Source organism: Phasianus colchicus, chromosome 4 (assembly GCF_987193195.1).
Source record: "Phasianus colchicus chromosome 4, bPhaCol1.hap1.1, whole genome shotgun sequence".
In the NCBI taxonomy this organism is placed as follows: Eukaryota; Metazoa; Chordata; class Aves; order Galliformes; family Phasianidae; genus Phasianus; species Phasianus colchicus.
In genome coordinates, this window is record NC_143439.1 from 51,650,961 (window position 1) to 51,678,224 (window position 27,264).

The following is a 27,264-nucleotide window of genomic DNA, read 5'->3' on the forward strand; positions in this document are numbered from 1 at the left end:
TTACAATTACCCCCTTCTAAATCCTTCCACTCTGAAGGTAAGCCATTGACTTGACTGCTTTACATAAAGAAGAAAACAATCTTTCTAAAGGCTCTTCAAGTCAAACCTTTTTATTTGTTTCTCTTGAATTCATGTTAATGCTAGTTAATACTATTAAAAACATTTTAAAAAACAAAACAATAACAAACAAATACTCTTTATGTTGAAAAATATTCGTTTTGGCTTTCTTGTAAACATACCAGTTTAGTTCAAATGCATCAAATATGTGAAGTTAGTTTTGCTAGTGTAACTTCAAAAAGATGTAGCTGCATCAAATTTAGTAAACTATTTAAAATAAGTATTGTGTGTTTTTCTTTTTTTCTTTCTTCCTAATTATAATTTACAGAATAAGTAGTTATTTAGCATGGAGTTAGGTTGTAATCCACTTCAACTGGGCCAAACCCATTCTATGTTTTCTAAAGCAAGAATTTTACACAATATCATCTGGAAGCATAACTGGTATAAAAAGGATAATGCGAAATAACAAATAACTTTATGAAGTGCTGCTTCTATGTTGAATTTAATCCAGTAACTGTTTTATGAGAGCAGATTTAGGCCTGGATTGGAAAGAATGCAGTATGGAAATACATGAATGTATACTTTCTGTCATAGAGAAATGCCAGCCTATATTATGAAACAATTCAATGTGAACTTTATGAGTCAGTATTTCTAGAGTCTGAAGTATAGCTAGTCATAAAAGAACATTTCTCAATATGTGTAGTGGGGAAATGAAAATCAGATATATTGATATTTTTATTAAAACATACTTATCTTTGAATTTGAAGGGCAGAGGACCCCCCCCCAAACTCTTAGTAGAAACTGCAGCAATCTTATATGCAATCTTATGTAGCATTTATCAATCAGTGAGTATTCTGTAAGGATACACAAGTGTCTATATCACTGTTATTTCAAGCAGAGAAAATAGAATGGAGAGATTGCTGGTTATTCATGTTAAGAAGTGTGATATCAGAGCAGGCTGCTGCAGCACTGAAGATAGGTCAGAAAAGTACTACTTCAGGCATGTTTTTTTACTGTTCAGTTATTCCGAAGTTGCTTTCTCAGCCTGAAATATCAGTAATAATGATGAAAATGTGATCTTAATTAGCGTGTGTCAATGTACAAGAAGTTTCTGAAATGCATAGGGGCCAGCACAACACCAATAATAAAATGATTTTTTTGTGTCTATGTATATACATGTCCTTGTTTATAAAGTGCATCATGGCAGTTGCATGCAGGTGCAAAGCAATTTCAGTTATGTTACAGATTGAAAATTTACTGGGAAAAAATCATCACTGAGAATTAAACATTTTCAGCATTATTTCTTTTCATTGGGTCTGGATTTTCATGCCTAGACTCACTTTGAGCTTCACATTTGAAGACCGTCTTTGGAAGTGCAGTTTTGAATGCGTTTACTGAATGTGAAGTAGAAGGAATTCCTCACATTTCCCTAAAGTCTAAATGAGTATTAAGACTAATTAAAAAAAATTCTGAAAATATCTACTCAGATCAGTGAAATATTCTGTCATAAAGGGAGGAAAGCAAGTGGTTGGGTAGTATTTAAATTCAACCGGGAGACTTTCCCAAAACTTAGAATTGGCTATTTTTATGTTTGTATGTATTCCTAATGATTTGTTTAATTGGATAATATGCTTTTGTTCAGTTTCTGGCATATTTCACTTAATGTTTTCATGTTGTGCTATATTTTGTTCAAGTTCTCTTCAGAAAAGAAGAAATGTGGATCTGATAGATGTATCTTGTGCTGGGAGGCAAGTTTCACAAAAAAGTGAGTCAAACGTGCTGGTAATTCTATCTTGAATCTTCAGGAAAAGGAAACTTTAAACCAAAAGCTGAAATCTAAAATTGACTTGCTCATTTTAAGAAATACCAGGCTTCTGGAAAGCCTAAAAGAAGTGATGCATAAAATAGCAGAGCATGTAACCACTTCTCCTTTTCACTTAGTTTTTGTTTATGAAAAAATAACATGGAAATTTGAAAATCCAGACTTTGAACTTTAGTCATTGTAACATGCCTGTTTTTGACTATGATACATTGAGCTTCTAAGATTGGATGCAGATTTTTGGAAGCAGAATCAGCTTTTTCTTGAAAGCTTTAAGCAGTGTACTTCTGACGAATGTTAGTGAGTACAGTACTCCCGGAAATAACAGGAAATTAATTGTGTTTAATAGTTTACTGGAAGAAGTTAACAGTGTGAGTTGCACTTAAAAAACAAAACAAAACAAAAAACAGTTTTTAGACTCCAGAAGTATGTCTTGTTTGAAATTATGTGTATCAATTTCAAGCAGATAGTTGGGATGGCATGAAAATTAAGTAAAAATGAAATGGTTTGTTTGTTTAGTTTTATGGATTTTGTTTTTTAATGTTGGAATCAAGTTTGCAGTTACTGTTCCTGAGAGAGTACAACAAAAGTTTTTTTTAAACTTGATAGTCTGTATGCAAGCTGTATCTAAATTATATGCTAGGAAGAAGATGCTGTAAATTGAGAGAAAATAATAAAGGGTATCATCTGAAAAAAAGTAACTAGAGTTCAGTTTGAAGTAGGAAATTATTTCTTGTTATTCAATTTTTACTTTGATTTTTTTTTTTTTTTTCCTGAGGAGAAAAGAAAAATCAGAAGTAGAAAAACCTGTCTCTTTTTTGATTTTTATCAGTATCTTCTAGAGCATGGCAGTGTATGACGCTATATTTTTTTGCTTTAAGAAACTTTCTCGGAAGAAAAGCCACCTGTCATATCACCTTATGGAGAAACCTTTTTTTGGGACAACCTTAAAGATGCTAAAGTAAGTTGATAAGTCTGTATGCAAATGGTTCATCTTCTCTTTAATCTTCATGCTATGTACTGAATACTGCCCTTAATTCTTTTTTGCTCTCCTGTTTCATTTCTCAGTACCTTTTTTGTCTTCTTTAGTACATGCAGAAGCTTTATATTTGTGAGCAGGCAACTCAGCACCACACAGCTGCTCGCTCTCTTTCCCTTGATGGGATGGAGATAAGAAATAGAAAGGTAAAAGTGAAAGAACTGATGGACAGTTTATTAGGTAAAGCAAAAGACGTGTGCGAGCAAAGCAAAACAAAGGAATTCATTGAATAATTTCCATTCACAGGCAGATGTTCAGCCACTTTTGGGAAAGCAAGTCTTATCACATATAACATTTTCTTTTGGGAAGACAGATACCACTACTCTGAACTTCCCCCTCTTTATTTCCACTTACCCTCAGTGTTATTATTCAGCATGACAACCTACTGTATATCTCGGGTGGGATATGCCTTTGGACATTTTGGATCAGCAATTTTGTCCCCTCCCAGCTTCTTGTTTAACCCAAACCTACTAGAGTGGAATATTCCTTGTCTTAGTTTAAGAACTGTTCTGCAACAAATTAAAACATCAATGTTTCCACCACTATTTTCATTAAAAATCTAAAACACAGCATGATATGAGTTTCTATGAAGAAAATTAACTCTATCCAGTGGAAACCATCACAACAGTATAAATATGTATGGACTAATGACTTTTCTTTATCTTGAAATACACTTTGTAATGTTCAATAGTAATACAAACTTGTGGACATTCTTTATTGTGTGGTTTTTTTTTTTTTTTGATTGTTTTTGTTTCTCTTGAAAACAGTTGAGTGTCTCTTTTCTGCTCAGAGCTATATGCTACCGTATTTAATGAAAAACAGTCAGTTACAGATAGCTGCAGGCTACCTTAACAGCTTTCTTGTACCTTCTTAACTACAGTAGTTTATCATAGTTCTTTGTGCCTAGGCGAGGTTAAATAAAGGATAACCGTTAGAGCTGACTAGTAAAGGTAAAAGTAGCTTTTCTCTCTTCTGATAATGCTGGATCAAGACTGAGCATCTCTGCGCAAACTCACAAAAAGTCTATGAAAGCAGCTTATATGCTAACTGAGGTGATATAATAGTCACTTGTGTCCATATGCTTATTAGTTCCTATATATGAACGTTCTGAGGACTTCTATTGTTTTTTTTACACAACCATAAACTTGCTGTATATCCAGCAAGTCACTTTTGTGGCAAGATTCTCTGAAGTAAACATTTTTGTTGAGGTCAGTAATTGAACAGTTGGTGCTATATATGGAATGTGAACAGAATTCTGAGTCACGTAGTGTTCTGGGAAGTTAACTAGCTTAGTAAGGCATGCACCAGATGCTGTGAATCTCTCCCTACTGGTGCTTCTGACTCAGAAATTGTTGCTTCTGTGTTTACTTATCCTTGTTTCAGCTGATCTCAAGCCACTGACTTGGGGAAGACAGTAGATAATTATTTTCTGTCTTGGTCTTCATGTTAATATTTCTCTTTTCAACTGTTGTAAACTGTTGACTAAATTGAGCACTGAAATGAAACCGTTCAAATTGCATCATGTAATGAGAGGCTTTTTAAAAGCATAAAAATGATCTTTCGTTTTGATGCGTACTTTCTTTCCTTTGGAATTGTGTTGTGTGGGGTTTTTTTGTTAGTTTTTCAGGGTTCGCTTTTTAAAGAGGTGGGCATAAATTCATGGCTTTTCCTTCTAATTCTTGTTATGTGCAAAAAAGTTACTTCTAAACTTTTGTTTTCTGCTGCATAGTCTTGTCTATGCTAGTTATTAAAATGCCTTTTACAAATTCAAATTTGAACTTCTTTGTAATTAGTTTAATTGCATAAGCAGTTTTTCTAGATAAGTTTTCTAGCCTTGTTATTTCTTACCTTTTTTTTTTTTTCTTGAAATAGTTGGTTATAATAAAGCACATCTGGGAAGATTGTCTGCAATTTTTCTTCCAAAGGCACCAAATATTAAAATAAATCAACTACAAAAAAAAAAAAGACAAGAACCAAATTGTGCTATTTAGTTAGATTAACAGCTCAAAATAGAATTGCTATTTCTGCTGGTTGTAGAATCTCAATTAATGCAGTGTATTACAATGTACTTTCTCTGATCTGAAGATTTGGATTTTAATTATCATTTTCATGTAAGTAAAAAGTTTTTTTTGAGTTACATTTATCACATGCTAGTTGGAAACTTCATAGTTGATTTTGCTTGCATTAGAATGTAATTGCAGACTAAGGTCATACAGCAAAGTTGTTAAGCAGAGGTCCAAAGATATGTTTAATTTGCAGCTATTTTTCCAGTAAGTATCACATATCCTAGGAACAAATAAAGAAGTTTAGCCAATCCTGTAAAGTAACTGAGATTTTAGTAATTGTTGCTTCATTTTTTAAAAGACAACCTCACATGAGAACATAGTTCATCTGTATTTAAGAAGACATCAAATTGTTATAGTGACCAAAGGAAGCCTGTTCGAAGTGGTTAGAAGTTGACCATTAACTTTCTTCTCCTTTTATTGGTGTAACTAAAGAAAGGCTTCTATAGACTTTATAAGGGGAGTGTCTGTAGAAACAAGCAGTGAGTCACAGCAGACTAGAGATAAGTCAGCATGAGAGAACAGGGAATTAAGGACATAAGGAAAGTTCAGTTAGACTTAAGTGAGGAAGAAAGGCAGCTAGAAGCAGAAACCCCTAATGGGCAACCTGAGGAAGGAACATTTTTCTTTTATATTAATTAAAAAAAGCACTTTAAATTGAAAAAATCCTAACACTTCACAGCTGAAATTCTATTGTGTTCAAGTAAAGAGTGAAGTATATTAGAAATCACTTTTTCAGTGAAGGAATTCTAAGTTCTTAAGTTTGTTTTCATTTCCTGCTGTAAATTCTTAGACTAGGTTAAGCATGCATATTGAGATAAATAATCCATGTGAGCTCTTAAGCATTGTGATACTGTGGAATGCTGGCTAGATTACAAATCTTAGAACTTTAAAACAAGGAAGACTTAATATTTTAAGAGGAGGAATTCTTATCATTAAGACTCTGTTATAAAACTGTATTGCCTTCAGTAGAAGACTAAGGAGCATGTCTCAACTAAAGATTGAGAACAAACCACTCAAGTAGATCATGAGTGATGTGTAGCATATAATATGACAGTAGTCCCAATACTCATCTTAGTATTCAGGTTTCCTCACTTTTCATTTTGACTAGCAAAATTGGCTGACAAAAAAGCCTTTTAAACAATAATGAACTTGAATTACTTCCTGATCAAAAAAAGGTTTTATACAGAGCTGCCAGCAGGCAGCTCCATCTGTCTGCCATCTAGAAGCCCAGTATCTTTCTTAAGCATGTGTGCTTCCTGTGTTATATCTCTTAAGAAATACTTGTTTCTACAGAGGTGACTGCAGGAGAAAAGGCTCCCTACCTTTGCGTAATATTTTGGAGTTACGGGAGGTGGGAGATAGGAGTTCTGTCTCATTTTGAGTTTGAGCATCTTGCAGAATAATCCTGCAACCAACACATGGATTTTCTTCTTTAATTTGTGTGGAGTCTGTGTTTTTTGTGAGTGAACAGTACTGTCTGTCCCCACAACCTTTCTTCATTTGTGGATTTCCATGTTTTAAACTCTTCTAGAAATGTATTTGTTGATATCTCTTGTAAGTTCCCAGACCCCCCTCAGTTCACTTGGCCAAGTACTGAAGTACTTGTCTCTTGGCTATTTGTAAAAATGGGATTCTGCCACTTCCCCTTGTTTTATGAGAGGAATTTTAAGCACTTCATGAGCAGTATGTAAGTTGCTTTTGAGTTTTCTTGTTAGCATGATGTAGGAATGTGGGGGATTTGTTTGTTTATTTATTGTCTAATCTGTGGCACTATAATGCAGTTAACAGTGTGGGGTATGTGGTGGTGGGGTTTCTTGTTCATAATGTATGTGACTGGCAGAAAAAGGCAAAGTGTTCACCAAAGGTTGTCCTATCAGCAGCCAGTGATTTCCTCAGTTTTTGCTGTAGTGTACACATACTCAGTTTTTGTAATCTTATCATTTCATGTTGCACAGGTGAAATCATCAAACATAGGATGAGATGCTGTTTCTCAGAAAACAAATGGTAACAGTTGTGAAAGCTTACCCAATTTTTTTCTGTCGTCTTCAGTTTTATGACACACACTTCAAAGCTTAAATGAGTAAATTAAAATGTTTCGATCATAAAGCATGAAGATATTCATTTTAAGTTATCTTTTTTTTTTTTTTTTTTTTTCCCCTTTTTAAAGGAAGAAAGATGTTGAGAAGATTAGTAATACAGTATGATTGTCAGATCAAGTTTAGGAAGTGCGAAGTAGGAAGTGTGATGTGTAATGTTCTTAAGCAATGTTAACCTTGATATTTTGTACACTACAAGTAATGTGTCATAAAGATTTCTAAACAAACATGAATAAACATGTCTTTTAGAAAGAAGGGTGGCAAGAAGATGCTAGATATGACTGAGTTCAGCTTTAATGTAGGAATGTAAATTTGCCTGTATTTTGTCTTTGATCTACTGTAAACATTGTATGTTCAATTTAGAGAAATATTAACATGAAACATAGGCTAAAAGTAGCAAATCAAAATGGTATACTTATCAGGCACTCAACATGTGGCTCTTGAGCTTAGAAAATACTCAACTGTTATTCAGGAATAACTAAGGTACAAATATTTCTATGCACTAAGGTTCTTTAACTTTTTTTTTTTTAGCATTTTGGACTATGCTCAAATATATTTATGTGAATTAAAATGGAGATATTGTAAATAAAATACGTCTTGAAACGTGGTTTTTCAGATGCATGTTACATGAAAATTTGGAAAAGGATAACTTTGCCACTTGGTCTGTTGGTGTGATTTATGTCTAGAATAATTTAAACATTATTTACTACTTCGCTACACACGTCTGTTATGGCTTATTTCTTTTCTAGGAACGTCATAGGAATGAATTCCTGGCTTGTGAAAATAAATCAGATTTGGAAATGTCTGAAGAATATTCTTGTAACAGGAATATATGGTATTCAATAGGAGTTATCAAAAAATTTAAAGTTTTAAATTTAGAGTTATTTACTGATGTAATAACTAGAGCTCTAACTCTGAAAAACCAAGAGACTGTATTTATGTATCTTGTTATCTATTATACTTTTCTGCTATTTGAGCTTTCACCTCATGCAATAGGAGGTGACTATCCTAAGACTGTCTAATCTAAGCTTCAGAATCTTTTGTGAATTTGGAAGATGTCTTATTTCTTATCCCTCAGAACATCTGGAATATAAAATTTGGCTTTCTTGTCTTCTAGATAACAATGTCTGAGTACTTTCATGCTCTGCCTATTCATTAAAAAAATAAAAAATTCCCAAAACATTCTTGAGTCCTGTCATAAAGCAAGGGCCAATGGTTTTTCCTAAATGGGAGTTCATCTGTCCTTTCAGACTCCTGCCTGCAATTGGCTTCTATCAAAGGGAGAGAGACAGAAGAAAGAGATGATATTGCCAGTCCTCCAAAATTTTAAAACGAATAAAGCTAGTTTTCTGAGGAAGGAGGATTCATTTTAAAATTCTGTGGAATTCTACCTTCCAAAGTAACCTGTTGAGAAAGAAGTATTCTGTTATGGTTGTAGTTAGAGCATATATTGCATTTAGCATCAATCTGTGGTTATCACAAAGGTGAAATTTTATTTACAGTATGTCTTAACATTTGTTCTAAGTAATACTTTATTGAAGCAATAAATGAAGAATAAAGTGTACTTTTACTTTCCAGTTCCCTTAATATTCAAGATGAGAAGACAAAGGAATGCGTGAAAAATGAATCCTTGTCTCAGGAAAACAAATCATTACCAGCAGAAGATTTGGAAAGTGAACCTGTATATTCTATTGTTGATCAATGTTCTTTTTCTTCAAAGAAAAATAAAAATAAAACCAAAACCCACTCATCATTCTGTAAGAACCAATGTGGAGAATCAAATTGTCTGGTCAGTGAACAAATGGATTCTCAACAATTTGATGGAGCTCAAACTTCAATTGCAAATGAATCAATAGCACCATATGCTTGCTTTTATGGATCATCAGTAAAGAAGGTTAAAGCAGGATGGCTGGATAAATTATCACCTCAAGGGTATGATATTTGCAATGATTACTGTATAATTGCAAAGGGGTTTCCATGAGACTCTTTAAGTCACTGTCTATTATTTTTTGTGGGAAGAAGAAGGGAACTACTTTTATTGCAAGAATATAGATATTTACTTCTGAATTCTCAATTTTTAATGATGTATTACTTCTAAAATTTATTTAGGAGGTATGTTCAGGAAATAAATATTAAAAATGTTGATGTCTACTCATGAAAAATATGGAATGAATTTGTGGTAATATTTTCAGTCTACAAAGTTTTGATAATTCTCTGTTGACCACAAAGTAAGTGAAAACAAAGTCTGATTCTGAAATACTCTTTTACCAATTTATATTTTGGTATATATCCATTATTTCTTTGACTGGAGATCTTATTGATTTTAGAGTTATGTATTCTCATGGGAATATAAGTTGATATTTGAGGTTAGAAATCTACAGTGCTGCATACAGACTCATTTAGTTTACTGACATGCCTAAATTTTAGTGGGAGGAATATGAATGCAAGCAGTCCTCTGAAATTTTAAGTAATGATGAAGCCTTTCAGTTCATTTACATAATAATGGGCACTTAGGTTTGCATATCCTTCTCTGTATCAACTCAAAGTTTACTGACATTTCAATAGAAAACAGATTTTCTGTTGGCCTTTCCAGGTTATGAAAACTGATTTATTGTACTTACATTATGTAAATTAATTAAGCTAGAGCTGGGATATGATGAAAGTTTTGGTAAGCTACCATAGTCTTCTAATCCAAGACTAGACACATCCATTCATAGGAGAAGAAATAGCACTGGGAAAAGAGTGGGCTCTTGTTCCTCCTTAATAAATAGTTTATTGGATTTTAGAATTGAAACTTTCTTTGATGACAAGTTATAGTCAACATTTTTAAAGAACATACTGGGCTGCTTCAGGTTTATGTTATATTATTTTTAAAGGAGGATCTCATACAGCATGAATTTACAGGAAGCTGATATAATCTAATTAGCTTCTTGTCAATTATCTCTAGTTGATAAGAGAAATTGAAAAGGAATTTCTCTGTTGTACTTGTTGAATGATTTGGTGTGACTGTTATTTATTCACTGGTCAGGGAAGAGAGTGTTAGGGAGAGGTTAATGAATAAAGATATCATAGGGTGTAAACAGAGATGTCTGTCTTATCAACCTGTCAATGAGATGATCGTTTTAGATTCTCACCTTTCCCTTTTTGGAAGTGATATTATATGTCTTGTAACATTTTAAGGTATGCTCTGTATTAAGAATATTCCTTTGTATCCAATAAAAATAGTCTGTTCTCATCCTTTACCTGTGAGGTCAAAGCAAAATTACATTATTGAAAGCTCCTTTTTCCTTTGTCATTTCAAATATGATAAAGAACATGAGAATGAGGAAGAGAAAGAGAGGGGAAACTTGACTGATAAAAACATGAAGGCACTGATTTATAACAGAGTTCCATTAATTCTGTACTTCTTGTCTCCAGATATTCTTATTATTTTAAAATCAATGTTCTAATCTTCAAAGGGACTAATTTTAATTTCTAGAAAGTTTAGGCCCAAACACAGGAAGCAAAATGTGATTTGACCTTTTGAGACATTCTTAAAAGCCAGTATAACTTGCCATTTTAATTGTATTCATTTTTGATTCACAGCAAACGTATGTTTCAGAAGCGCTGGGTTAAATTTGATGGAGACAGCATTTCTTATTACAATAATGAAAAGGTAAGTGGCATGTTTGGGTCAAAATGCATGTGTATAGTAGGCAACATTTAGAAATAACTGCAAATGAACATTTATGTTAAATGTATTTTCAATTGCAAAATATTAGAACAAAACATTATTACAGAACAGCAAAGAAGTGAAAAACTCATTTAAGAGATCAAATGTTACTTTGGTGATGGCTCCAAACTGTCTTGTCATGGAAACCCAGCATGAGATATATATATATGTATATATATAGAGAGAGAAAAAATTTGGAATGGAAGCCTTATAAAAACAAAAAAATACCCCATTATGCCTATCTGTTTTCTTATTATAAATGTCTCTCCTGTGTGACTTCTAGGAATAATCACAAACAGCAGGACTAGTTTCCATTACAATGGGTCTCTTCAAAATGAGCATAATACTGTAAGTCCAGTGGATGTTTTAGTTTTAGGACCTGTTTAGGATGTTTTAGGACCTGGTCAGCCTTGGGAACACAGATGAAGGCAATTCACCTGAGTGACCGGAAGGTGTGGAGCCTGGCTGCACCTCTCTTAGACCTCATTAAGGGCTGATTGCCACTGGAGAAGGATCTCTTTCTGGAGATCCCTCCTTAGTAAAGCTTTCCTTTGTGAACCTAGACTCTTCTGATACAAGTGAGCAATCTTCTTCCCTTCCTTTATAGCACCTTTCTATTGTGCAAGTCCTTTTGTCGTGACATTTGTTGTAATGCCTTTCCCATTGTATCGATCTATCCAATCGCTATGGTGACATAAAAATAGATTTGTAAGTCGTCATTTTTTTAGACCTGTTTTTAAACCTTGCTTTCCTTTTATCTTTTTTCTTATCTATTTAACATAATTAAGCTGACTTTAAAATTACTTTTCTGTTGTTCTGTGATCAGTTAATTTCTTTTGGAAGAGATGCAGATCATCTTAAGCTCAAAAATGTTAGATGATTGTATAACATGGAAATTTTTTGTTGGAAATGAGGCTGTATGCACATGCATTGTATAAAACACTGGGTAGCTTTTCCTGTTGAAGATGCATATTAAATTGGGAAGAAAATTCAGCTTTGTGTTGTAATATGGGTTTCATTATGATAGGTGTTGATAACCAATAAGAATTCTACATTTTTTATAATGTGCACACGTTGAACTGTTTCAGCAGATTATGAAGGGGGAGAACTGAAGTAGAAAAAGGTTGAGTATGTCCTGAGGGGCTGGAGAACAAGAGCAAGAAGTATTTACATTATGCTTCATTATGCCTGCTGATGAGGAACATGAGACAGCCTGTTTTTGCTTGCTTATTTTTCTTCACTTACTAGACATGATTATGTAGATGAAGAGAATGTTTGGATTGGAGGGACAAAATATGTTATCCTCTTTGTGGTATTCGTGCCAGAACTTTAAAGGAGCAGAAAAGCAAGGTTGGTGATTAAGAATGGCTTAAATAGCGTTGGAATTTGCTTAATATCTTCTTTCGCATAATTAGGGAAAGAAATGTTAATTTTAAAGAATTTTTAGTCTTGTATCTAAAGTTGAGATTTATTTATTTTGGAGGGTCGCTACTAGTTATATGGAGGTCACTAGAGCAGGACTTGTTATATGCTTGTTTGTTGCAAGAGATTACAGAAATCACTCCTGCTGAGAGGAATATTCAACGTAGCATGGGCTGCATAGAAAGCTTCCAACACTCCATCTTCTATTTGAAGATATTTGTGGTAGTTTGGACTGTAAAGAGCTCTCAGGAGGCTTGGTTTACAGGCTCTTGTGTAAACGTTTTCTTTTTTCATGAGTGAAAAACTGCACTCTTGTGACTGAAAGTGTCTCTGCTTGGTGTGTGTGCATTCAACTTGTACAAACTGATATGTCCAACTTATTAACTTGATGAGTCATATGCTAAAACCTATTATCTGGGAACTGTGATTCTGGATGCAAATTCTGGGAGCTGAGGATCTCATAAAACATTTGGAGATGTTTATGGATTGGAGGAAAACACAATTGTTTGCCCATAGTTCTGTGTGCATTGTGGGATTGCATTGGGTAAGCAATGTGCTGTGTGGCTAATCAATGGTGAAATGAGTGGATGATGGGGAGAAAAGACAAAGAAGGCCATATTCCTGAAAATGTGTGCTTAGCTCGCATAAATTCTTCTCTGAATAATTTGAATTTAATTTTCTAACTTTTTTTCTAAACTTGTTTTAGTTGTGTGTCAACTTATAATCAATATCAATCTCTTCTTTCCTTTATAATCATAAAAAAAGAAAACTTTTTTTTTTTTTAAAAAAGGGCATCTGTCCTGACCTGTTCAAATTGGTGATGATGCTTATTTCTTCTATTTTCATTGTCCTAATCAAGTTGATGTGGTGAGAGCAATATCTCGTGTGGTTTTTGTCATAACAGAATGTAGTGAAATCAAGTGAGAGCAAACTGAACAAAAGGCATCACTTCAGAGTTCTTTTTAGTTACTTAATTTGCATAGTATTTCTTTTACATTACTTCCTCCTCTTAGCAGAAATTTGCTGATCTAATATATTTGGTAAGGCAAAACTGCTGACTGTATTGAAAGTTTTAATGTAAAAACATTTAGGGATTCCTTGCAAATATAGTAGTGACTTAAGGAAAAGTCTTTAGTTTTCATATAAACAACTTTGTTTTGCTAGGTTATGGTGCATGTGAATGTAATGAAGAATGAAATTCACTGCAAAGTAGGGCAATCGCTTTTGTTCTTGGAATAGGTCATGTTTTTTCTGTTGTGGAAGGATGTGGTTGTTGTTTTTTTTTAGTTTTTTATTATTTTCTGCTTCCTTAAATCACCTAGTTTCTTGTCTGGAGTATTGTCTTTATCTTTTGGAGCTTTTAGCATTAGGTGTTGGTTTTTGCATGCGAAAGAGAACCTAGTGTAGAAATAAAACTGAGAAATTCTCATAGTTTAAACTGTATATCAAAATATGTGTGCCTGAAGGATGATTAAAAAACAAAACCCGAATCATATTAAGCTTAAAAAGAGACAGAATGAAGTAGAATAAAGCAGCTGTAACTTGAAGTTGTCTTAATTGTTCTCTTACAGTACCAAATACAACCAGTAGATGCCTGCAAACTCCATAATATAGTTGTATCTGAACAGTTTTAGAAATACCATCTGTAGCAAGCTTTCTTTTTCATTGTGAAGGAACAGTAGTTGATACGATACCTGTATCTTTTAACAGATAAGAAATTGCTGTGTTTAAGTCTGCCTTCAACTAAATATAGTCATAATAAAAATGCATGTATGGTACTGAGTTGATTCTGAATTACATAGTTCTTGGGTGTAACTAAAGTGACATCTGCTCTGTCTGTATCTCTTAATAAATCAGTTTTTCAAACAGCATTCATTGAAATATATTAGTGTTTAGAAGTGAAACAACGCAAGACTATGAATTTGGTGAAAAGTGGTGGTATATTTAACTCAGTAAATGGAAAAAGCATCCTCCATGCTTAACATTCACACTGATTCCTTCAGTCCTTGTGTAAAGTCTGTTATAATAATTTATACTTCAGAAGGAAATTTATTGCAGCACAAATTCTTTACGGGGGAGCTACCTCTTGGAATACTACTGCATCTGGATCATAAATCTTAGCAGTATATCTGAATTATCTTAGTCAGAAAACCAATTGATCAAAGCACATTGGTGACAGGAGAAGCAGCGTTAACTCTGTAATCCAGAAATTGTTCAGATGTACTTGTGAAGTGTTGTGTATTTCCTTCAGCTTATTAGGTGATCTGCTTGGAGAAAGTTCTAGTAGCATTTCATTTTTTTTTTTCCTGTGTTGCTGTTGTTTAAATTCTGTTGTCCTGTTTCCTAGCTGGAAATTAGGAAGTTCTGGAAAAAGTCACTGTGATGTCAAATAATATTTTTGAGGGACCATTCCACTTTCATCTCATCTGAGAGAATAGCACATACTTGCTACAAGGTTATCATTAGTAATGACTAGACAATGGATTTTTGTGGAATTGCCAACACTCTTCCCTCCCGCCTTCAAGTTTATATTGAATGCTAATGGATGAAATCCATGGTGGTCTTTTTTTTTTTTTTTTTTTTTTTTTTTTTTTTTTTTTTAACTGGCCAACAATGAAGGGGAAAAGGAACTCAGAAATTCTCTGGAATACTCTACTTAGAGAAGGCAAAGTTTTTTTTCTTGCTTGATTCTATTTTACAATTGTGTGTGTGTGGATGATATACTCAATTCTTTGGTATAAAATTGTGAATTTAAGACTGTGACATTTTGTCATAGCAGTGTCATGAAATGTCTTCTGTACTGATGTTTCATATGTGCATTATACCTCACTATGGGATTTTCTTCTATTTTAGAAGGCAGAATATGAGCGTAGACACATAACGATAAAGTGGGCTTTGTGTGGATAGTGAAATGGTTTACTTAATTGATGCAGTTTTATTAATAATGAATGCTGAAGGAGCACAGCACAGTTTAGAATGTGAGCATCCTGAACATCACTGTGCATAATACTACCTGGGAGACATTTATTAACAACTATTAACTGCTTCTTTTGTGTTTTTATTATAGGAAGTGTTCTCAAAGGGAATAATACTACTTTCTGCTATAGCATCTGTTAGAGTTCATGGAGAGAATAAATTTGAAATCGTTACATCCCATAGGACTTTTGTCTTCCGAGTGGATAAAGAAGGTACGTACAACACATGTATGTAATTCTAACGATTTCTTGAAGGCCATGTAGTCATTGCTGATAAATTAAATCATAATTAAATTATGAAGTATGATTTTGTTGTATTGCAAAAGGTATTTCTCGAATCCATCTGTTTTGGATTCATGAAGTAAAACAATTGATAACTATAATCTTTTTAACAAGAAATAAAATACTTTGTAAAGTATCAAAATAATAACACTTTTCCAGCCCTTCTGCCTCCTCTCCCATTATTTCCAAAGATGAATTTTTCTGGACATTCATTAGATATCACTAACAGGTTTTACAGGCTGTGTACTATCAGCCATCTGCTCTCAGTCACTACTTGATATAAAATTGATGAAGAGCAACGATGAAGTTGATGGCTTGAATGTGATGATGTGATAAGAGACAATGTGATTATTTTTTGTTTGTTTTTATTTACTGCCTTATACAATATTTTCAGCAATACATTGGTAGAGAATACAAACAAAAAGAGGAAGTTAGTGCACCTTTTAGTCTAATGCCTTATTACCCTACTGCTGTAATATGTAAAATTAATGTCAGTGCATGTATGACTTATTTATGGAAACAATCAAAGAAACTGGAATACCTAGAAACGAGACATGCAATATGTATTTACAGCACTGCATGCCAGACCCATTGTAGCTAGGGGTCTCTCAGCATTTCCTTTATCAAATCTCGTTTTTATGGGTTATAGCTTGGTTGTATACATTTGCTGCAGGCTGCAACAGGAGTGCAGCATTAGTGAACAAATCCTTATCAGGTCTGGCTCAAATCAGTTCAGGCATTTTTATGCTCTTAGCTAAGAAGCAGGTCTATTTTTATTGCTTTTGCCTTTCTCTTCCAAAACAAATTTGATCATTTTTATAAATTAGAACATAACTGTCTTAGCACATTATTTTTTTTGTAGGGCCATAATTTGCTTTATGAGCTGTTATCTTTAAATACCGTAAAACATTAATAGCTTATATTGACTTAAAAAGAAAATTTAGAGCAGCCACTTTTTATACATTAAATTGTATTTTCATTTGCTATGCAACTCTCTTTGGACCTGGTGATGTGTTCATAAAGCTGTTACTGTCACATTAGGGATATAAGTTGATATTGTACAAGTAATTTGATCCTTTCTGTATCCAATGGTGGGTGATGTATTCATAGTAAATTATGTAAATAACCTTGCTTGCTTACTGGTATGCGCACAAACTGTCACTTTATGCTATTCTTTTTGTGAATTTATGATTGGATATTATTCTGGGACTATTCCAAGAACACTTATTTTAAAAGATTTTGAAGTGAGGATTCTATACATATTTCATCCTGTGGACCTCCTATATCAACTTGCTTTAATTTCTGCTGAAGTATCAAAATACAGAATATTGCCATTGCCTTTGTTGACTTGTGTCCCTTGATACCAATGTCAGTCCATAATCTGTAGAATATAGTATTTGTTTTCTTGTCTTTTGGTGCTCTGATAATTTGTTTTGCAAACTGGAAATACAATATTTTTTTGAGTAGCAAGGAGGAAATTGTGTAACATTTTGGATAGTTTGGGTCATTGGGGAGGATAAAATGGAATAGGTGATAGTGCTGAATTAGAACATAATCTGCTCAAATTCTGTGAGATTTTAATTGGGATTAAACATTATTTAAAAGGAAAAACAAAACACACCTTTCAGATTAATTTTGTAATCATCTATACCAAAATATTCCAATGACCTTTTAAAACTACTTTAAGAGACTTTAGAATACAACAGTTGTCTTAAAACAAAATCTGTACTTGATAAGAGGAGCTCTAGAATTACCTTCCGTGTGCTAGTCTGTCAGGTGCTGTCTTTCTCTTCTTCAAACTCTTTACGGATGCTTAAATTCATTTGTTGTTTCTTATTGTTCACATTACATTTATGAAGTGAGCACGTTATTGTTTTGATGGTCCTCTTTACAGTCCTGGGCACTGATCATGTCAACTTTAGATGCGCCATGAACAACATGTACAGATATATATTATATCCTGTATGTTTTATGACTTGAATCTGTTAGAGCAAAGAATTGAAGTATTCATTATGTTTCCATAATGTAGGGCATGTCTAATTGATTCAGTGTATTCAGTTTTAATGTATATTGATCTTTGTCTGGGGAAACGTCTGAATAGCGTGTGAGGCTGAGTGTAACTTCATTACTTCACCTACTTGTGATCTTACAAATGTGAAACTAAACTAATACCACATGCAAAACATATTCAAACATACATTTTTTTGATTACCGAGTGCCTCTGACAATATCAAGCTTAACCACTACACCTTAATGGAATAGTCTATGAATTGCCAAATGTTGCATAAAAGCATGGTCCAACAGAGTAATGTTTGGGTTGGCTTCTCTCTTCAGTGATGGATGATATTTAGGCTCCCTACTGTTTGCTTACATTACTTCCCATAGTTCTTTCCTTGTTGCCCGATCAATAATAAATGAAGAACATATTACCTGTATGCCACCTCAGTTGTTAAGCTCTCTGAATTAAGCATCTAAGAATTAGTAGTCATGATTTTTGAAAACTGTAATTAATGTTTTCATAACTTTCAATTTTTGTTTGTTTATGGAAGGTACCTGAGTGGATATCCTTGCTAGCCTCTCCTCTTTTATGTTTGTTTTTTGTTGCTTTCTTCATTTCTACCTCTTTTTCAAGGTAGATGTTATCTCTTATGCTGTAGTTATACCATCAACCAGCAAGGCATAGTAGGAAGAACAAGAAATATGGTAGAAAGCGGAGCTGTTGCTTAACGTATAACCTCTAATTTTTTTCCTTGTTTAGAAGAAAGGAATGACTGGGTTGATAAAATACTCAATGCTGTGAAATCTCAATCTGATAATAACCCTCAGTCTCGAACTTCTGTTGCTCCTGAGAAGAGTGGATATCTTGAACTGAAAGGATACAAAGCCAAAATCTTTATTCTACTTCAAGGGAATACTGTGTGGATATGCAAAAATGAGCAGGTAAATTTTTCATGTGATTTTTGTGAATGAATACTTGAAAAGATGATTTAACTGGCATTAGAAATTGATGGTTCTTTGTAAATATAAATGCATATCCTTTTTCATGTAGTACGTTACTGTTGCAATTCTCAAAAGACTTCAAAAAGCAAGAGATGTATCCTTATACCTGTTGTATAATGAAAAAAATGAATATGTAGTGAGGTGAAATGAAAAGCCTTGAGTGTCACAACAGGTTAGCAGCGGGGGTAGGATTAATTCACTCTTAAAAGTGTGTGTCATAAGTACTCTACTAAATCAGCTTATTTTGTGCACTACTTTCACTGTCCTCCTGTAGTACAGTGCTCTATAAAATGCCCCAATGTACTTGTATACATAACATATTTAAAACGACACTTCATCTAAATGTTTGACATTAATGTTCCTTGTTTTTAAGAATCTCAATTGATTTGTTGTGCACTGTAATATATTAAACAAATCCAGAATTAAAAAAAACACAAAGTAGCTTACATTCCGGCTCCCAAATCTAGGGTTGTGTATTTTTGTTGTTGTTTGGCTGTTTTTGTTTTTTTTTATATATATATTTTTATTTTTTGTTTGGTTTAGTTGTGAATACATTACAATGTAATGTAGTTAATTGTGGAATTCCCTAGGATGATACCTAGGGAGACCTAGATAAAGGGTATAAATGGGAGCTCAATGGATCGCTGTGCAAGATGTTGGAAGAATATCTATTACAGGAAAGGTACTATTTCTGTGTAAGGAAATTGGCAACCCATGATTTGTAGGAACCAGGGCGAGGATTTGGGGAAGTGCTATCGCATGCCTTGCTCTTTCAAATTTGTGTACTTGCAAATTCAAATATTATTTAAATACTTATTTCAAATATGATTGTTCTCTCAGTAACTAGTCCTTTTGTTGTTCACTTCCTCACCTACTGTGCTCTCTTCTGTATGGAGAAAGTGTTCCAGATCCATTCACTTTCAGGTTGAAAATTGATTAATCTAAGATACTTTAACACTGTATTTAGTATTCCCTTCCCTAAAACTTTTCTCTTACACGTGTGTTTTCAATTATTATTTTGTGTGTTTTGCTTGTGTGTGTTGAATCTATTGCTTGGGGGAGGCTGTTAGTAAACTGTATCAGCTGTGCCCTTTAAGTATCTACAACTTCACATTTGTTTTAGCTAATCATGAAAGCACGCCTTTAAACAGTCTTTTGATTAAATGTTTATTCCCTTCTACTACATGGATGCTCTGCACAGGTCAAGAACTGCAGTGCAGCAGAAGGCAAACCAAAACAAAGTCCTGGAACAGCATGAAGTTTATACACGCTGTCAGCTTGTCATTTCCTTCTCCTTGAATGAAATTTATGAACAATGGTGCAAAACTAATGCCTCTCCAAAGCCTGTTTACTTAAAACCATATATGTCAAATGATCCTAAGAGGTTTCTTGTTAGTTCCTCCATTTGAAGAAATGTCTGCTTCACTATATGACTTCTGCCTTTTTGGAAATAAAAAAAAAAAAAAAAAAAAAGCTTCTGTCTTCAAGCTTTCATGCAATGTAGTTCTCCTGGTACCTCTTGTGTTTTTCAACTTTTAGTTAAAACGTGTTGTTTTCACTGCTGCATTAAAGAAATGCTCAGTAATGTAGTTCTAATCCAGTAGAGGGCTCTGATGTTCTACAAATCTTTCCCAGTCTCAAGTTTGTGCTTCAGCCATTAATTACCAAGCAAATACATCCAGGGATGTCCTTAAATTCTGCTCATATTGGAATTCACATTCTTACTAGAGAACTACTCCCAGAGAGACTTAGAAGGGTTTATTATAACTGCAGAGCTAAAAGACACCTATTTACACTTCTTACAATGTTGAAATGAGATCAGATCAAGCTGATTTATTGATTTCTATTAAACTTGATAGAGGAGAGTCCACTGGTGCTTTAAAAGATCTTTCTTCATTGTTAAAAGTGGAGAAGATCCTAAGCCAAATGCCTAATCCTAACGTAACCAACATGAACTTTGTGAAGTTCAGACTGAGATCAGAACATCATGTCTCAGGCCCATTTCTAGTTAAAAAGTGATTAGGTTAGCCTGAGCTTCTGGCAGTGATATAGTGCTAGTAAGAAACCATCAATTTCTCTGACTCTCTATGTAGTGTGAATTTCTTAAACTTCCTCTCTGGAGCAGGTGTGAAAAATAGATCGTACAGAATCAATTTGTTCAACCTGCAACTTGCTGAAACTCCCATTTCTATTTCAAAATCATTCGTGCTTAAATAAAAACATGTCATCTGATCCTTCATGACAGCTCAAACATTGGCTTGAAATGTCAGGCTACTGCGATGGTGCCAGTGATAACCTCCCCTCTGTGATCATCAGAAGGGCTGTGACAGATGCTTTCCTGGTCTGCCAGAATACCCACTTCATTGGGGTGTATACAAGCTTCTCTGGTAGAGCTAAAGCCAGGGAGGGCCTATGTGTCACAGTGTTTGCACTGGAATTTGGCTTTGATAAAGATAACTTGAGATATTTTTTGATTCTGCCTTGGTTAATCCCAAAATTGATGCATTTACATGGGGTATTAGAGAAAACAGCAAAATAGAAAGACTGGGAAATAGTATGTATGGCTGCGTGCCATGATTATTTACAACTTTTTCCCTCCATGCATGATTCCAAGTTAAAGCTTGAATAATGATGAGTATTCTGCTGTGTATGAGAAGTAGTATCTGTTTCATATTTAAAAAAAAAAAAACAAAACCGCCACAAAACTCTTATTTCATTTTGGCTGGAAATCATTGATTTCAGAGGGTTTTTGTTTTGTCAAAGATTGAAATGATTTGCTCAGTGGCAGATGGGAATGTTTATGTATGTTGAATGAACCAGTAAGATAGTACCTAATTTCCATTTCCTCTCTAATGCCAGTAGTGCATTTAAAGCAAACCTGGGCAACATCAAGCACTGTATTACAGGAGATGATCAATTAAACACATTCTGTAATGTAGAGAACTGATAAAGGATGGCACAGGTGGAAAGATAAATCAGATGCTCAGTGTTTGTAATCTGAAGGAAAGGAGGTTAGGCTAAAGTTACTGGAGTGGATGTGTGCAAGTATTCATTGTGTTAGATTCTTCATTGTATCACTGCGATAATATTGTGAATATCAATGAGTCGAGGGTGATGTTAGCAGCAATATGAAAGGAGAGAATTTGAATGTAAGTTGAGTAGAAAGTAAAATAATTGCCTAAAGATTCTGGGAACTAATGAGGAGTCCTGAGCAGTAACTTGAGTGCCAGTTCAGTGGTTGCTACTTAAATCCGAGGTGTTGTGATGTTAATGTGTTACAAAAGCCGCTGATCGTTTTGGAAAAGAAGCTGGGGATAAGGGTGAGGAATTAGAGCAAAAGAAAATGAGAGGGACAGTTAGAAAAGTTGATAGGTGATAAATGAAAAGAGAATTAAGTGCTGGATGTGCACTGGACTGGGGCAGTGAGTGGAATGTTCAATTACTCTGACTGAAAAACCATGAGAAAGAATCCATCCCTCTCTACGTGGAGAGCATGCGTAGTTTTGGAGATGTTTGGTAATAAACTATTATTTGTAACAAGTACTGGGAAGTTCTGTGAAATTGCCTGCTTGATTGCTGGTACAGACTATGTTCAAACATGCTTATAATTATATGATCTTGTCTAGAATGTTTTAAATGTGTGGAGGTAACAGAAGAGCTAATGAACCTTTGTCCTTGTTTGTCCTTGTATAAGTTCTTCAGGCTTCACTCTTCAAGATGATCTGTAGCAGGATGTAAAAATATATAGTAAGAATCTAAGGAAATATATTGGGGGAGAGAAGATTAAGGTGAAAACATGTTTTGAGATCAAATATATACTGGCAACATGAAGTGGAAGCAAATTATCTAGCCTCTTTTAAATACAGTTGTTTGCATCAAGCTGTAGCAGGGATGATGAATTAAGGTTGCGTTCCTAATTTTACAGCGGTTTCTTGGCATGCAGTTCACTCTAGTCTTCCACACTCAAAACCATGGCAAAGATCAATTGCTGTGCATGACATCAGGAACAACTAAGTGCAAAATAACTTGTATTCTGTAAGAAAGCTTAAAAGCTTCTGTTTTTGGCTTGTGTGCAATATGAAATAAATTTTAACAGGGAGTTCTGTTGATATGGGGGAGGGTTTCTGAGCTTAACTTCTTCAGATTTCAACTAATTGTACCCCTACTCAAAAAAAAAAAAAAAAAAAAAAAAAAGCATTTTAAATAATACACTAATAACATGATTGAATCAGATAATGTGACAGTGACCCATCTGTACAAGCAAGATCTGCATTTAACATTCAGAAATATTTTTATGGGATATTGCTCTAGGTTGTTAAAGATAAAATTAAAGAGAAGGCAGAATTATATCAAATAGAAAATAAGTTAATGCTAAGTTCTCTGTTTCTCTGTGCAGTTAAATTAAACCTTGTCTACATAAGTTTTTCTTCCTTGTTTGTTTTTATGCTGTTAAGATCTCACTAAGCTGTAAATACACCTAAGCTGTCATGAAGTGTGATAGGAAGCCTAACGCTTCCATAGTGATCAAAAGTTTCATGATTAATTTGATTTGGGGTGGAGGTAGGGATGGAAAAAGGGAAAAGACAGAGTTATCAGCTTCACAATTATGCTCAGTTGAGCTTTCTGGAATGACAAATAGGTATACAACCAGTTACTTGATTGTGTAAAAGTTAGTATAGAAGAAAATTAAGATTTGTTTGAATATTGTGAAGAAAAAGGATTTCACTGTGTGGCACAGCATATGTGTGAACAGCTGAAGAAGGTTTTAGATCTACTCATTGTAAGATAACTATTAATGCATCCTGGGGGAAATTCCTATTTAATTGTAATCATACCAGTCAGTTTTCATGGCAGACATGCTTCATCCTTCATTTCAGATGTAAAACTATTTAATATAGCTGAAAAGCTGATGTTTTTGTAAAGCTGCAAAACTGTCATAAAAGTGAAGAGCAAAGTATTTCTGAGACAGTCTAGAAAACACATTCTCACTGAAACATTCATTCAACAACCTTAAATATAGGCACAAATATGCATTATGTAATGTATATGAGTCATTTTCCAAACTAGTTAAAAATGCTATTACTGCTATTGCAATTTTATGTAAGACATCTGTTATGGACTTGCTATTTTTGAAGTCTGTTACAACACAATTAACTAGATGCAGTTTACAAATCTCTAATCTTAAGTTATTTGGTGTGGCAGAACTCAGAAGAGTAGTGTCACAAAAGGATTATTTTTTGTATATATATCCCCTTAGCTGTGCTAAATTTTAACGTTTCAGAGACATGAGACTATTCATTTCCCCACTGAGGAGCAGGATTTTTAAAGATTTGCCTAATCTGATGACTATGATCAGATGAATGCTGACAGTTATATCATGCTGATCCAATTTTTATCCTTGGTAGCTATACTAAATAAAATGTATTAGCACCTACCAGCAAGAGGCCAAAGAGTGTGCCTGTAATTACCAACACCATAATGTCTAGAACCCTGAACACTTAAAAGCAGATGGTTGATCGTAACATAGTTAGTTTGTGGTATCAGGCAAAGCTCAGTGTTCTTGGAGAAAACTGTTTTGGCATTTATGGGTTTCTGTTGCCTCGAGGTAACTTTTTAAGATAGGACTGTCCTATTCTAAGCTCTGTTGGATCACTGCAGTTTGTTTCAGATCCCCAGAACTTTTAGTTCCTCCCTCTTTTTTTTTTTCTTTTTTTTTTTTTTTCCTTTTCTGCTCTTTCACTCCCCACCTTTTTTTTACAACCAAACAACGGCTAGTTGCTCCAGAATCGTGTTACACACAGTGTGCCCTGAAAAAGGGAAAAGTAACTCCCCTGGTGATGGAGAAAGAACAGGCTGAAGTTGCTAATGGTCTGCTAAAATAATGGAATGAAAACAGATTACACTGTCATTCAATTATTTGTATAGATCAGACATCTAAGTTTTCATAAACTGTGAATAGTGGATGGTTTAAAATGAGTATTAGAAAGATGATCCTTAAAATACTGAGAAATTTCATCTTTTTTTGTAACTGAAGTAACAAGTTTTCATCTTCTGAGTGAAATAAATTTTTGCTTGTTAGTTGCAGTTTCTTTGTGCTATTTGGAGCAGAGTGACATTGTTTCAGGTAGTAATGAAGTTATGTGATAACAAACTAAAGAAAATATCTACGAACTTTATTCTTAATAAATGCACCATCCTTAAAGCAAGAGGAAAGAGCCTTATGGTTTACAGCACAGTAAAAATATGGGGAATACCCCTGTGTGCTTTTTCAGCAAATTTCTATCTCTGCTTAATAAATTGCTAGGCCAACAAATTTGAACTTAATCAACTCAAACTGAATTATTGCCTCATGAAACACTTCAATGCCATTGTTATTAAATTAAATTCTCCCTCACAAATATTTTGCATGCAAAATAATGTCTTTGTTAGAGAAGGCACATTTTAACTCGATCATTAGAGTTGATATCTTAAAGATATTTCTATAAAACTTCAGTCAAAAGTTTTTTCTTTCTCAACTTGTGGGTCAGACTCCCCCAGAGACTCAGCAAAGTTATTGATTGGAACCTAATGTTTTTGAAGACATTACTGAAAAGGATTTTGTGCACTAAATTTAGTCCTTTGTTACCTTTACTTAAGGTCAAAGGTTACCAGCAGGTGGCAGTGAGACAGCTGGAGGGCCATGAGAATGGAGCTGGGTGGGGCAGTGACTGAGAAAGGCATATATTGTTTAATAACATAGAAGATGGATAGCTGTGATCCAGGAAATATGAAGTAGAAGAGTCTGGTTTGTTTTTTTAAGTGGTGCCTAATGACATTCACAATTTGAGGATATCAATTCAATTATTTCTATTATTTTGTCTTTGAGGAACAATAGAGCTACCTTTGTTTTGTACCTTTCTACACTTGAACTGAAGATATACAGTTGACTTCTCCAGTCCTCTTGGGGTTATATTATTATCTAGTATTTAACAGTATTACAATTCAGAGTCATTTCTTTCTGTTTCAGGCATATATTTTTATTGCTGTTTGGTTGCTGTGACTCCCTTTTCATTATGGCAAAACTGTTGTCTGTCTGTCTCTTGTACTGACAAATGTTTTAAAACTGTTCTACTTTCCATACTCTTTCTAGACAGAGAGGAGTCTGTATTCAGCATACTGCAGTCAACCACACTTATGCATGCCTACAGTCAGTAGACTGCTGTATGCAGTGTTGTATTAAAGATACCTGAGCAACGTTTGAGAGAGGTCTCGAAGCAGCAGGCTGTGTTGGTGTAATTAATATGGCTTTGTGTTCTGCTTCCTGTTCCCCAATCAGCCAGTCTGGCACTTGGTCCAGAGGCTCTGTGAGATGCTGTGTGATGATGAGAGGTGTGATGTTTTTTCCAGCCAAGGGCTGTAATTCCTTGCCACAGGGTCATAAAGAAGTTCAAAGGTGGACAAAATGACAGCAGTCAGCAACAGCAGCTCAGTTCCTACAACACAGGAGTAATTGCAGCCCATTATTACAATTGACTCTCACTTCTCTCCCCTGAAGGAACTGAACAGCTGCCAATTTACTGGGCTGCAAGAAAACTGATGAGCCAGGAGATAGGGGTCATAACAAAAGTTGAGAAACTGATCAAGGCAAAATTCATTAGACCTCTGAGTAGCCGTAAAAGAAGCAAAGGAGACAGTGCTGACTGGTCATCAGTGGTGCCCAAGTGGGAGCTGGCTTCTGATTTCCAGGTTGGTTTGTTTCAGCTTGCACTTCTTTCCTTAACAAGGAGAAGCAAAGGAATTTCTAGCATGTTATCTTGCTTAAAATGAACAAAACACACAGAGGAAATACCTGACATTTTTGTGACTTATCTAGAAAGGGCTTATTTCACACTGAATAGACGCATCAGCTGTTTTCTCTGAGTGTTTTCTGTGTGCTCTGTAAACGTGTATTAGGATTTTACAGATTTCTCATTTTCCTTTTACAACTGAAAACATATGATACGTGACTTGCTTAGTCTTTTCTTGTTATTCAGTGACAGTATGCAGTATATAAAACTTGGAAGTCTGGTTTGAGGGTGATCTTAGGTCTTTGCACTTGCGTATGGTTGATGTGTACAATTAGTATTTTAACTGTGGAACTTTGATGTTGTTCTCAATAAGAGATGGTAGTATGGGAGTCAAAGAGTTACATCTACACAAATCTGTATTTCAGAGGCTTTATTTCTTCAGCCTTCTCTTACTGATGAAGTATGGAATATCAAGTGTGTATTTCTTGACATAAGCATATATTTTACAGGGAGAAGTACAAATGCAGGTTAATAGAATATGCTGTAGGTATAAAAGCGAAAGATGTCTCATTGCTCTTTTGCATGATTCTGTGGTGCTGGAAGTTCAGATCTTTTAATTCCACACTTTTTTCATCTGCAGACCCACACACTGCACGCAGATGTGTTTTGATATAAATCTGAAGAGGTCCGTACAGGTTTTTGATCAAGTTGATTAACTTTTCCATTTACTTAGAAGGACAAAGATCCATTTTCAGTATTTGCAGGGCAGTTTAAGGAAAGTTGTTGCCTGTGGGATCTCAACACAGATACCTGGAGTGAATCTCCAGCTTTGTGAATGTCATTTGAAACTTTGCCATTAATGTCAGTCTTGACAGTTTCTTTTCAGTCCAGTATTGTTTCATTCCTGAATTTGTCCTAGTTTCTTAAATTGGTATGGTCCTGCTGGGAAAATATACCTCCTCCTGGCTTTAATTTGTTTGCAGATTGCAGCTGCCCATCCTTCCTAGCACAGACTGATTTTTTTTTTTAA

At 34.4% G+C, this 27,264-nt stretch overlaps 1 protein-coding gene across 7 annotated transcripts in view; it reads left to right on the forward strand.

Moving 5' to 3' along the window:
• The window catches only part of ARAP2 (ArfGAP with RhoGAP domain, ankyrin repeat and PH domain 2), a 116,219-nt gene that overhangs the window by 11,864 nt on the left and 77,091 nt on the right, over window positions 1-27,264 (forward strand). For all 7 annotated transcript variants that reach the window (XM_090139570.1, XM_090139567.1, XM_090139568.1 and 4 more), the window contains 7 exons: window positions 1,752-1,822; window positions 2,758-2,837; window positions 7,827-7,912; window positions 8,656-9,009; window positions 10,663-10,732; window positions 15,279-15,399; window positions 18,227-18,408. In XM_090139570.1, coding sequence (XP_089995696.1) covers window positions 1,752-1,822; window positions 2,758-2,837; window positions 7,827-7,912; window positions 8,656-9,009; window positions 10,663-10,732; window positions 15,279-15,399; window positions 18,227-18,408 — 964 coding nt within the window. The remainder of the gene's footprint in view (window positions 1-1,751; window positions 1,823-2,757; window positions 2,838-7,826; window positions 7,913-8,655; window positions 9,010-10,662; window positions 10,733-15,278; window positions 15,400-18,226; window positions 18,409-27,264) is intronic.